This window comes from Rhyacophila brunnea, unplaced genomic scaffold (genome assembly GCF_057557595.1).
Source record: "Rhyacophila brunnea isolate RB1 unplaced genomic scaffold, BYU_Rbru_1.0 scaffold_9, whole genome shotgun sequence".
Lineage (NCBI taxonomy): Eukaryota > Metazoa > Arthropoda > Insecta > Trichoptera > Rhyacophilidae > Rhyacophila > Rhyacophila brunnea.
The window spans coordinates 5,778,021-5,792,779 of NW_028233361.1; the positions used below are offsets into that span (position 1 = coordinate 5,778,021).

At 33.5% G+C, this 14,759-nt stretch overlaps 1 protein-coding gene across 1 annotated transcript; it reads right to left on the reverse strand.

Moving 5' to 3' along the window:
- Positions 1-6,703: 6,703 nt before the first annotated feature.
- Mnat9 (microtubule-associated Nat9) lies at positions 6,704-9,339 on the reverse strand. Its single transcript, XM_085959476.1, has 4 exons — positions 9,152-9,339; positions 8,938-9,047; positions 8,497-8,553; positions 6,704-7,174 (listed from the first exon to the last, which is right to left on the reverse strand). The coding sequence occupies exons 1-4, from the start codon at positions 9,328-9,330 to the stop codon at positions 6,825-6,827; spliced, it is 696 nt and encodes a 231-aa protein (XP_085815602.1). The 5' UTR covers positions 9,331-9,339; the 3' UTR covers positions 6,704-6,824.
- Positions 9,340-14,759: the final 5,420 nt, after the last annotated feature.

Genomic DNA, 14,759 nt, shown 5'->3' on the forward strand with positions numbered 1-14,759 from the left:
ATTAATTTACTACTCTAGGCAATATAGTAAAACGTAGCTTATTTTCTCGTAGGTAAGGTATTTTTAATTTAATTATTATTTCTTTAAAGTAACTTTAATGGGATTTATCCGTAAATTGGAAGAACGGTATGCCATCATCGCACTAAGGCCATCCACTCACGCAGGAATTAAAATCTGATTTGTGGTGGAACTCATAAACTGGCCAGTGACTGATGAAACCTAATAATCTCATAACCTCAAACTGTCAAACCCATTGTTGTTCCTACTTCATTCTAAGCTTTTGCCGTAATATCTTTACGGGAATATTCTGGCTGCCTGTAATTATACAGGCAGGAGTATTTCTCAACATCTGCTACATATTTTAAATTAAAAATCGGTTTTCCCATCTTTTGACCAGTTATTTATTGCTTATTTAAGTTCAGTTCAGTGCTACCGATTTTGTTAAGAAAATATGATTTTTCATTGAATCTACTATTTAATCTAATCACTGTTTTATGGATGACTGGGAGACTACCATGTCGCGTCTCTTCAGTTTTGAAACTGAGAGATTCCAGTCTTGGCGTTAGCGAGCCGCCATTGAAATACATTAGCTAGATACTGGAGTTTCAGTCTTGTCTTTTTTGAGTATTCACGTGAGCGGATGGCCTAAGCCATTTATGAGAAACGTATTGTCAATATTATTTGAACTACATACCTAATAATAGATTCAATTATTTCTAGAATTATTGTACTACATACATATGTAGTAAGTATTTGGCAATAGATCTTAAAAGTATCAATTGACAATGAGCGTATGCTTAGGGATCGAAAAAAAATATATTTATATTTGGTATCGACACTGATATTGTAACGGAAGAAAATTATACAAGTATCGATACTTTTTTGATATCCCTATATATTATTGTGCTGTATATATATATATGACTATTTAAATATTATTTTATTGCATATTAAAGCCTACATATATTTTTTTTTTAAAAACAGCTATGTACCTATTGATAGGTTTTAATATCAACTGAAAAATCATCACTAAAATTGTGTAATATATTATTTATTTGGTTGTATGAACTAACTTTCACTACTTATCATTAAACATTAAACAGTAAAAATCACCATAAATCATTGAATTTATAAATTCTTTTGTGACAAGCAAATTCGCTGAAGGTGTAATTTTTTTTTAATTTTTTCATTAAGTTTAATTGCGTAAAACGTATTTTAATACGAATCTCTGGTACTATAAATACGAGTAAAACAAAAGTCATGTACAATGATAACTCCCTACTCCCTAGAAGTTAATCCTCCTCCTGTGGTAATGCAGTCTATGTAGCAGCAATGACACTCGCTGGTCTCTATAGGCTATCAAAGCTGCCTTGTGGACTATTAAATGTAAGGCCCTATTGTCAGTGCCTGTTCATCCATAGGTGTCACGCGGCTGGCATATCGCAGTTGTTGGGTTTTGATAAATCTGAGACATCAGACTCTTCAAAAACTTAGGCCGCATTTAGACCAAGCGAGCGAACGTTTGTTCTTCCCCCACTCGAGCGAAATTCTCTTGACGTAAATGCTTTTTGTTGAGCGAGCATAAGAATTTCGCTGGAGTGGGGGAAGGACAAACATTCGCTGGCTTACTCTAAATGCGGCTTTATAGATGCGGCTCATGATTATAGTGGCCATCCTTGTACTTGGCCAAAGATTGTACGCTACACTCAAACCTATCGTAGCTTCTGGGAATCATTAACAGTTAACGTCCACGTCTCTGATTCATGGCACAATACTGGCCTCAATAATGTTTTATATGGGCGAATTTGTTTCTAGGATCTTGTGATCCGAGGAAGAAAAACTCATCAACTGTCTCGATGCATTCGTTGTTTAGTTTGAGGTGGCTCTGTAGTGGTTGAGTTTGTTGCATATTCATTTTGTGTCCCAACAGATGCTAGTGACTAAAACAAATCATGAGGAGTGGCTGTTATTACTCACTCACCAGTGGTAGGTGAACATTTCAAGCGATGAGAGTATCAGAAAGAGTGTACAATTAATCATATAACACTTGTAACATAATAAATGTCAAATGCAACCTTGTAATACCATAATATACAGTGATGTGATTTTTCTTCTTTAACAGAATTTCATTAGTTTTGTTTCATTACAGTAATTTTTATTACAAAATATTTTGTTCCAAGTTTTTTGTTTTTCAAATAAGTTAATTATTCAGGCGTACATACAGTAGTATGTAATATTTCGTATGTGATTTTACATACTTAACTTGAGCAATGAAATTTTATATAATAAACAAACATGTCAAATCATGGTCGATCTGAATAAATTGTATTGTATTTAATTTAAAACATTGTTAATTTGATGAATTTATTCCATTTAACCTTTGAAATGTATTATATCATACAATCTTAATGGCCTGTTATTCATTATTATTTGACAGACTCGAGAAAAAGTTCATAAATAAATTATACTGTCAGATAATAGATGTCATACAGGTATCCATAATCTTATTCAAACAGTTTTGTTTACTGGTAACACAAAATTTAATAACTGCCCAAGTGTGTAGCCATTATTTTATTAATATGGCAATTATGTGCAGATGCTGAAATTCGTGTTGACTTTAAACTGGGCTGTGTGTGAATTTACCAACAATACACACTAATTGACTTATAATAATCATTGGTACATAATGCAGCCAATGTTAATTTAATGTAAATTACTTAGTTATAATTTGCTCAATGTTTAGCACCGACTTGCACAAACTATTACCGTATGTATGAAACTATCCCTCGTTGTTGGAAAGGGTATAATCAAATACGATAATTGATTTCAAGATTGTTCAACGAACAAAGTCTCTTCCTATAATAATTGTAGCTTTATTTTTCTACTGATTTAGCATCAGTGGCGCACCCAGGGGGTGGGCCAAGGGGCCCTGGCACCCCCAAACATGAAAATTATCAGAATGATTTTAAACATTGAAATTGAAAGCCAATAAACTATACCTTTGGGCTTAGACAAATAAAAACACGGCAAAAAATGATTTGTAATTCTCCAGCACCCCTTATTGAAAAATTTCTTAGATTTTAATTTCTAACACAACACTAATGTCAGGTTTTTAGAAACCCGATCCTTAATGGAACTGTCAAAAAATTCTCGGTGTCCACCTGAATTCCGGAGTGGTGTAGGTCATGGCTGGGGAGGGCTTACAGGGCTCTAGCCTGGGGGCCCGAACTGTGGGCGGCCTGGCGTGTCGCAGCGCTAATATACTTCATGATCATGAACATTTTCAATTACTTATATAATTGTGCAATATATTTTTTGATTGTTATGTGTCGATACTCGACAGCTCCATTATGAAAGTAGATGTATTATAAACCGCCAATAATTCACTGTATAAGTACCCTTAATTTGAACTAAAACACAATTTTACGTTAATGTAGTGTGTCACACTGCCTTTAATCTTAGCGGTAGGTAGGGGGTCCGCCAATCCTAGCCTGAGTGCCCATTTCAGGATATGGGGACCATGGTGTAGGTAATAGACAAAAGACCGATAAACGAGAAGAAGAAAAAGAACCTATGAGACAAATTTACATTCTCCTTCTTGGCCCCCCCCAATATTAAATCCTGGGTGCGCCACTGTTTAGCATCATGTATATAATATGTACGTAGAATATTTTGATTGCTTTATGTATATGCAGTTAGAACTCTGATGAACACAGACATGCTGCCGTGTAGCCAAGCCAATGCTGTATTGTAAGTTTTTATTGTCTGTGGGCTACTACGGCATATGTGTATTTACCAGAGAGATCTAGATGCAATGACAGCATTATAATACCAATGTGAATCGGTGGCAAAGACTCCTTCGATAAGCAATTATAAAATTAACAATATACACATATATAAGATTAGATGTAAATTGTACGTAAAACATTTCACCGGACAGTTCACTGTAAGCTTTCTTATCAGTAAGAGATGACCGTATACTATACGGTCTCCAATTATATTGGATTCAATATGAACATTAATTTAATTTTCATAGCTGATTTTGGCAAAATTCATGAATTCAAGAATGAAAACCTAACCTAACTTAACAAATAATCTAGTATATCGGCTATTTTCAAAATTTATTTGCTGCTGGCTTCCTGTAAAGTGTAAACCGACAAGAACCGTGTTTTATTTAGACGAATTATTTGTCAGTACTATGCGAACCAGAGGTTGGACGGTCTTTAATATATGACTATATATTTTCAATACAACAAACATTTCACGGTGAACTGCATACATACAAGTTTCCGGACACGCATATAAATATATGTCAAATTTTTCGTTTATATTTGGTTTAACTTGATAATTTTAGAATAATATACTGAGTATTTCATGTTTATTGTCACAAAGTGAGGCACTCACTAACCACTTAATGTTCATACAAATATTAATCATAATTAGAACCAATAATTTTTTATTATTTAAAAATTTCACATGTTGCAATTGCATTGTAAGTATTAGGCTCGGTTCAGACACAGCGGATTCTGCGCTGAGTCAATTTGTACTAGCTTTTGGATTCTGCGCGGGATCTTTTTTTTGCAGTTGACTAGCGGACATAGAAGCTGTGTCTGAACCAAGCCTTAATGTTTTGAAAATTCTCATATTTTAAAAATAATCACTTTCAATTTGAGTCTTTGCCATAGATAGAATTGACAATGATGGTATAACTAAAAACTACTTTGTAGTTTGAAACGTATTGCACTATCCACCGATTCAATTTTAAGTTTCCCCGGATGTCGTGTTCATTTTTATTGTTTATTTTTGTCACCAACGGACTGACGCAAGACATAATAATTATTACATAATTGAATTATGACATTTCGTATTCTTTTTCATTAGGTAGTATTTCATATCACTAAGTGTTTAGTTGTTTTTCGGCTTTAGAATCTACATCGACGGTGAGCATCTTTCGAAAGTGGCTCCTAAATACATTTACATTGTATATTTGTGTGTGAAATAAAAGATATTTTTAATAAACCTATACAAATAAATAATTATTTAAATGAAAATAATTTTTATAGTAAGGCTTTATTTAGTATAATATACATATTACTCATTTGTCATCTGGTAATAAATTTACCCGTTTGTCTTAATATTGAATCTAGCTTAGCAAACAAAACTTAGAGTAGAAAAATATCTTCTAAATTTATCATTTCAGTTACCACTGTAACTTATTTATAATCATACGACCCAATATAATAATATAATATTGCAAAGCAGTAACGAAAGTATACCTACCGTAACCATTTATAATACAAAAAAATATCAGCATAATATACCTAGTATGAAATAATAAGTATGGAAATATAATATGTTTTTAGTACAAATTTTTATTAGATTGTGTAAGGTTTGAGATTGTTTCTTTTTCTAATATCGATTACGTGGCAATACTTCACGCGCGCGCGTCGGCGTGTGTAATATAATATTATGAATTAAAATTTTTATTTTCGCATTTATTTATAAGTTCTTTATAGTTTGAAGTTTTATTAAAAAAAACCCCCGATCATTATTATTTTATAATTGCCTATGTAACTACACAAACCATGAATACATGAACAAAAACGTTAATGAAAAAAAATCTTTTATTTATCACCGACGACTTTGTCCTTATAAAATACTGAAATAAAAGGTAGACAATGAAGAAAGACATAGACTGAATTAATTTTAATGTAATTTATCCACCTATTTATTTTAAAATCAATAGGATTTGAATTTGGTGGAATAAAAGAGCGGATGATCTGGCAAAGGAAGCTGGCCAATAAAGGATGCCATATCAGTGAGTACAAGAATACCTGAACTGGAATGGGGCCACAAAGAAAATGTGCCAAAGCATGTGGATAAATTTTTTTTCACCACAGTGCCATCCCTAGAAAAGGGGAAATGGAGTAAGTCCATTCTACCATCCCCACGTTCGGTGCCCTGGTTTGTAGTCTCCTTTGAAGAGAAATCAGCTTAAGCTGATACTGAGGCTAAGAACAGGATACACAATGGGTAAAAGATTTGATGTCCTCATGGGAAGAAGCGATTTGCAGCTCTGCGATGAATGTAACGTGAATGTGAATGAACGACACAGAGTACAGCTGTGAATTGCGAATATCTTTGAGAATGTCGACGAATTGAAAGGTGCCCTGGCGGTGGGTAGGACGGAAGAACTTGGCAGAATTGTAAATTTCTTTAACAGAATTGGAGTGAAGGCCTGATCGGGCGGATCCTCTTCTAGATGAGAAGAGGGGATATGACAGCGAGTCGCAGTCAAAGCCTCGGTAAAATCATAAAAAAAAATGGATATGGTGAGTAACTCACCACACTACGATGAAAAGATAAAATTTTACATTTTATGTAATATCTATGTATATCCAATCAGAATGCCTTTAGACACGTTCGTCAGTAACGGTCAACTAATCTCGCACAATCGACAACGGTCAAATCTAGGCACATGCCCCTCTACGCGTACCCCACCTCACCACTCTGCCGCTGCTATCTAATCATTTCACTTAGGATGAATTGTGTATTTTTGAAAAGTTTTATATTGAAACTTTTTGAGATATTGAGATGAAAGTCTACATATTTGATACCAACAGTGTAGTCTATAAGCAGTGCAACTGTCATCAGTATTGGTCCGGTAGCCTTCGAGTACTAAACAGAATAAAGACCAGACAAAAAAATTTAAAAACTATATTTTGTGCCTGAGTAACATGTAACAGTAAATAGACAAAAACACTGATCAACAGGAGAATATTTCAAAATCATAGACATTTTTATTTACTCATGGTGTAGGTTTGTTAATTTTTACAATAGTCCAACAATTTAAATGTATATTGTGATTTTAACCACAAAATCCAATCACACTCTACCTGCTTCTCCAATGTAACTTCTTTGAAGACATCACTTCTTACCGTCTCTTTGAAGTCGAGTTTTTCAAACATTTTTATACTGGTAATATTGTCATAAGAAATCTTAACTTGGTAGGTCTTTATGTGTAAATGTTCTATTCCGTAAATCATCATCATTATGACGGACTCCCAGCCGAGTCGTTTGCCCCGGGATTGCTTCTCTGCTATCATGATTTCAACTTCAGCTGTGTCTGGTGATTCACCGCCCAAGAATAGGTTTGTATCTCCAATCATTGATTCTTGAAAGAAACATTATTCTTATTGTATTTGATTATATTTACATAATGAACCACATGGTCTTTAATTTTTGATGCAGGACAATATACCTTTTGTTGTAATTAATCGTACAACAGAATTTAGCTCTTAATATAATCCATGGTGTTAACTGCCCCATGGTGGCTTAGTTGGTAAAGTGTGGGTTCGATCCCATGTCTGACAGAATTACATGTTAATTTATTAATGGGTAATTGGTCCAGCCCATCTATTATATACACAAGGCGGCTATCGAGGGTAGTTTATCATATGTATGTATTGAGGTGGTCAATTGTTACAATAAGTTAACCGTCTGCGCATATATTATATACACAGGACTGCTATCGGCGGATTTCGAGGGTAGTATATCATGTTTATCAGTGGCGAAGGGTGGAGGTAGGCTGTTAAGATTCGCTATAAATAGTGCACACTAAACTTTTTTAGTCATATGTATTTGTTTTTATTGAACTAAGACTTCAATTTACAGATGGTGTTAGTTAGTTTTCAAAAATCAATTAAACCATGCCTAAACGAAACCATAACAGTTTAGGTCTAATTTGGGCAATACGACAAAATTGTGCACACTTTTTCATTTATAGTTATTTGTTTTCGTTGGATTAAAAATATATATTACACATATTGTTGGTTATTTTTTTAATTCATTAAACCCTGACTAAACCAAACTATAATAAATAAAAAATATTATTCTATTTATAAAATATTCAAAGTTATGTATGATTTAATTGCATAATTTTAGATATTTTATAGATATACATGTATTTTTTGACTATTATCTATTATGGCTTGGTTTCTCAGGGTTTAATTGAATTTTAAAAACTAACCAACACTATCTGTAAATTGTTGTCTTATTTCAATGAAAACAAATATGTATGTCTGAAAAAGTTTAATGTGCACTGTTTATGGCGGATCTTAACAGCCTACCTCCACCCTTCGCCACTGATGTTTATGTATTGAGGTATTATAATTGTTACGATAAGTGCTATGTTTTAACAGCACATATCTTGGGTGTGTTAACTCTTAGAGCGAGATAGACAGTTTAAAACATAGCACTTATTGTAATAATTATAATACCTCAATACATAAATTACCCTCGATAGTCGCCGATAGTTGCCTTGTGTATAGAATAGATGCGCTGAGCAGGCACCTAGGAGATAGCTGACAACCAATATTCATAATAATGTGTTATACGGAGTACCATATTATGCTCTGCTCAGGAACGAATATAGTCATTTACTTTTTTTGTGACCGTTAGAATTTCTATACTTAAAAGATACCATTTTAAACATACCAATTTCATCTTGTGAGGTTTCGTAAACTTTTTTGTCGAGAATGATGAATGTACATTCTGAAAAAAAAAAAATTCACGGCTTAATGTTATGTTCGCTAGAGATAAATGATAAAAAGAAAAAACAAAACAATTCTTTTCAGAGTAGAATTTTTACTAATTGAATCACAGTTTAAATATACTTAAACCAATTTGCATAACAGATTACGGTTATTTCATTGCGTTACAATAGTGAATAGACATGCAATCATGATAACAATTTATTATTATTAACGAGTACCTACATTGGTAAATGTGCCGCAGAGGTGGACATGGGATTTTAGACCAAACCAAACCTAACCTATCATTTTTTTTTGCCTATCAATATGGATTATTAATATCACTGATCTCGTATAGATAACAATATAACTATTCAGAATTTAATGAAATAATTTAATATCTTACTGTCATCGTCTTCTCTCCAACTTTTTTGCATTGCATATTCATCATCATTCGTCAAAGGCTCAGACGCCGTCAGACGTTGCAATTCTTCAGATTGCATCCATTCATGATATCTTGATAAAAATACAGCATGTTAATACAAATTTACTATAGAATACGTCATTTAAAAATAGACAAACATTGTTTTAGATAATAATATAAACATTGAAATTCTCACTTCGTGACATGACATTTCTCATACGGTACTAAAATAACATTATTTGAAACGATTTCAACATTTGTATTTAATCTCATTTTGTCGCTGTATGTAATGATAATATGAACATTAAATTTTAGAAATATTTCAACAATTAATACTTTTTGACATTTTGAATTATTTGACAGATGATTAGTCATAGACAATGTGACTTCAAAATGCTCAAACGCTTCAACCGTGAATACTCAGTCATAGTTGATACTGAAATATGAAAAAATGCCAAACGGTAGTTGTGGTAGGTAAAAATTATCTTTATCTAAAACTTGAATAATCATGATAAAAGAGCTCCGGGGACGTATTTACCATAGTCATAATATTTTTGGAACAGTCTAGCCGGCGCTCGCAAGGGGGCCTACCAATATATTATGCTTCAAATACACTCTATGACGATCGGTCATATATATGTCGAAAAAACCATTTCTTATGTTGGCGTCCTGTGTCACAGGGTGTCACAGAGTGTAAGTACGATGTCATAGCTGCCATACAATATGTATGTATAAATGTCGGAATGGCATAGATTTGATCATAGACACTAAAATGCTCTTAGCATATATGTGCCCGATCGTCATATAGTCTATTTGAACCTTTAGATAGCTGTTATCGCCCCTTGTCTTCAAAATGTTCAAACAAACACCCTCTTCTGCCTAACAGTGCCCACCCCGGGGGTGGAGCAGTCGTGGGAATTACTCCAAATATTTACACTTCAGCTCTACTATCAGAGGTGTAGCAAAACGGTCTATATAGAATAAATTATTGATACTGTGTGTAATGGAACAGAGCGAGCTAAAAAATAAGTCGTTGCTATTTTTTACTTAGGTATAAATCGATACCTACCTTATATAGGTAAGACCGACAAGTATTCATACCCAATGAATTGAACTTAAATGCGAGAGAAGTGATTTGTCAGTCCAATTCCAAAGTGATTATGAGAAAATGTATTGCCTTTTTGCTGAATGTGGTGAAATTTGAAATATTGATACCTACCCGGGCATTGAAATATTGAAAAATGTGCTTGTATTGGAGGGGGGGGGGGGGGGGGGGTGATTAGAATTTTATATACCGAGCCACCCGGTACTATGACTTTAAACTGTATATCTACCTACACAATAATTATTTATACTTTGCGCCACGATATTCAAAAACATTTTGGCACTAAGGGAACTGTTGGATAACACCTCATTTTCCATTCCCTTCATTATAACCCAGTCTAAAATATAATAAGTAGTCCATATATAATAATATATAAGTGACGAGAAGTGGAGGTAGACTGTTAAGATTCGACATAAAATATAGTGCACATTAAACTTTGGCCTTATTTTGTTTACTTATTTGTTTTCATTGAACTAAAAATACAATTATTTGCAGATGATGCTGGTTAGTTTTAAAAATGCAATTAAACCCTGCCTCATGGTATTTACTGATTATGTGTCATCAGCACTAGATAGGGGCAGCCGTTGACTGTTCTTACAATGATTTCTCGAAACCATTTGACAGAGTCGATCATGATATTCTAATGGAAAAACTCCAAATAGTAATTGGATTGTCTGATTGATTTCTCATGTTATTCGGGAGTTATTTTAAGAACCGTCAACAATAGGTATCGTACGGCCTTTATCAGTCACAGACATTTGAAACATTTTCTGGTGTGCCTCAGGGCTCAAACTTGGAGCCATTGCTGTTCACGATTTTTATAAATGACATAGCATTGGTAATTAAAAATGCTATGTTTTTGTTGTTTGCTGATGACTTGAAATTCTTCACGGAAGTTGTCACCTTGGACGATTGTCATCAACTCCAACTTGATATAGATAATATATTAGATTGGGGCAGGCATAACAAACTGGACTTCAGTATTGATAAATGCAATGTTTTATCGTTTACTAAAGCCTCACGAGTATTGTTTTTCCAGTATTCGATGCATAGCAGAGTTCTCTCGAGAATATCACCTGTAAGAGATCTTGGCATTACGTTTGACAGTAAACTGACGTTTAGTGGTGATATATATTATAGATATCATTTGTAAAAAGGCGCTAAAGATGTTGGGCTCTATCGCGTACTTCCCGGGTCTTTTCGGATGTCACGGTACTAAAAATTCTCTATAACTCCTTAGTTAGAAGCAGACTTGAGAGTGGGTCTATCGTTTGGGCCCCGAATTAGTTGAACTACGGCCTTATGGTGGAGAGAGTCCAAAAGAAATTTTTGAGACTCCTTTACTTTCAGCTGTATGGATATTATCCGTGGCTCTATCTGACTGACTTTCTCTTAGGTATACTTACATACTGTAGCTTAAAATTTAGAAGGGATCTTTATTTAGCTACATATTTTTCAGACTTATACGCGGTGTAAATGTGAACTCTGCCATTCTTGGTGGTGTTGGCTTGTGTGTCTCTGATAATTACTTTAGGAATCGAGGGCATCCGTTGTTTGTTCTCCCAAGGTGCAGAACTAACCTGCCATTAGTAATGCCAATAGGGCAATAACTATGTTTAATGAAATCGCTTCGGATATTGATATATTCCACTTACGTGAGGGTGAATTTAGCTGGATATATAAGTTTTATTGTTTAAGATAGGGTCTGTCAAAGTTCACTCTGTGTGCTTCCATCTACTTTTATTTTTGTTATTTTATTTTATTTCTTTTCTTATTTTATTTCTTATTTTATTACTTATTGTATTATTAACTCACATTTCTCTGAATTTTTATTTTAAAAATTGTTAACACTTATTTTATGTCATGTGAACGCTTTAAATTTATAATTTGTTATGTTCATTATATGTAAAATAAATAAATTTGATTTGAAATTTGATTTGATTTGAAAACATAATAGCGTAGGTATGCTATGGGCAATCCGACAAAAATGGTGCACACTTTTTCAGTCATACTTATTATTACAGAATATGGTGTTGGTTAGTTTTTTTTAAATTTGATTAAGCCCTGCCTAACCAAACCATAACCGATAAAAAATATTCTTCTATCTATAAAATAATATCTAAAATGATGTTTGGTTTAATAGCATAATTTTAGATATTTTATGGATACTTAATCGATTTTGTTTTATCTACTATGGCTTGGATTAGGCAGGGTTTACTTGAATTTTATAAACTACTAACAAACACCATCTACACCTACACATTGTAGTATTGGTTCAATGAAAAGAAATACGTTTGACTGACAAAGTTTAGTACCTATGCACTATTCATGTCGGATCTTAACAGCCTACTTCATGGCAGGGCTCTAGCCTGGGGGCCCGGGCTTAAGGGGGGCCTGGCGTGGCAGATCAACCAGTCAAGCGAGATAAACACATCACAAAATTGCACTAACAGTAAAAAAATGTCGCTATTTCACATCAAACATACTAACATTTAAAAATATATGCTTGTGCGATGCAATTTTTGATTACTGTTTGTCAATATTCGACAACTTCATAATTCAAGTGAAATTCAATAAAAAAAAATCGCTATAAAATACCCTAAATTTTACCTCGAACACTATTTGAAATACACAACAGTAGATCGTCACACTGCCTTTAACTTCAGCGATAGGTAGAGGCATGGCCCCCACATCCTAAAGCGGGCCCCCCTACCCATAGCTAAGTTTAACAGCATGTGTGATGCACAACAAAAGCGTTTTCAAAATTGTGTGAGGGGCTTTTTTGTAGTTTTAATACAACTACTTAAATTATGGAGTTGTCGAGTATCAACCCAAAACAATCAAATATTGCATCTTACAACCTCATTTTTTAATGTTAATAACCCCTTTCGTGAAATAGCGCCGCAGGCGACTTTTTTCTACTTTTAGAGCAAATTTGTGATGTGTGTTTATCTCACATATCTGATTGACCCGCCAGCCGGGCCCCTAGGCTAGAGCCCTGTCAGACCCCCCTTTGTGGGGGCCATGGGTAGAAGCCCGCTTCAAGATGTGGGGGCCATGGCCTACCTCCACCCTTCGCCACTGGGGGATATATTATGCAATGTGTATAATAACAGTAATAATGTAATAAATTTGGATGGACAAAACAAAAATCAATATTATGTTATAAAATCGCTCTAATATTTCCTTTTTTAGATTGTCGGTTGTCTTTTATATGGTTTTAAAAGGGTGCCGAATGCTGTGTTGTGATCTTGTGTTTATGTTATTAATTTTTAATCTCCATTAGGCAGATTTGAGGAGCAGTAAATGTCGGCTTTATTCCTTCGATGTAAATTAATACTTTTGTCGGCATTTTATGACTTGACCCCGCTGTGAACGGGTGGCACTTGCATCAAAGGAATGGATAGTTTTGACTTGGAACAATGGGAATAATAATTTTCTAGATGAAAAAATCTATAGTTAAGTAGTTACATAAGTATTTTATTTTAATAGTTTTTCATTTTATAAAAAAAAATATTCATATGTTAACAGTATGTATCGTGTATTTACATCAACTACATTTCTCAAGTCGATCAATTTACATAAAATACATTTTCAGTTGGTAGGTATAAAGGTTTTATAAATACACAATTATTTGTTAAGGGGGGACATGCTCGTCGTAGGTCAAAATTGAGTTTTTATTGTATTTTCGAACCATGATCCTGGACACTCCTTAAACGTTGTAGATAATCTATTTATATAATTTTGAAGCCTTATTATCCTTTATATTTATTTTAAACATTTGATGATTGCATAAAGTATTTTTGTTACATAAAATAGTATTCTTTTAAACCTCTCGCTCTAATGTTTTAGAATATAGTCATATTTCGGTACATGAATGTGCAGTGGTGTTAAGATTTTTTACATTTATTAATTTTTAAACGCATTTATAAAACTATTAGTATAATATTTATGACGAGATAATTTTAGTAAAATATTCACGATAAAAAATTATATTCATAATCTCTGTGATCCCAAATTTGACAAGAATTAGGCATTTTATTATTCAAAAAATCGGCAAGATTAACACATTTGAAGATAATCTAAAGATACTCATTATAAGCTATGTCTTTGACCATTCAAGTGTGATAAACATCCTACGAATAAAGATTGCTTTATAATAATTATTGACCTAAGAATAAGGTAGTGTTTTTTTGAAATACGCCATTTCTTTTGGCATTCCCCAGTGGTTAAGCTACAACATACGGCCGTAGCCATAAATTGACAAACTATAATTGAAGTAGGGAGTCGCTGTTCCGTGCACTCGCCAGTTGGTAGACTTTTAACACTATTGACATTAAATACGCGCGTACGAATTAGCACTTGAATATGGTTATATTTTAATTTATTAGTCTATTGTCTTCAAATGTATGAATAAATAGTCAACAATTTTGTGTCGCAGCACAGTGGTGACATGACGCACAGGCTTAGGCTTGTTATAATATGACGCTCAAAACATGTTTAAAATTTAAAAAAAATCACTGTTATTCATTTTTGTTAACAAGAATATTGTAACCTAATAGAAAAACAAACTCATAAATTTAAAATGTGTTTAAAATTTTATAATAAATGGGACTATTCGACAAGCGGAGCTCATCGTATTTTTAGCGATTCTATTGAAACTGATACACAGTCTGAGTTCCCTGAGCCGATATGTATT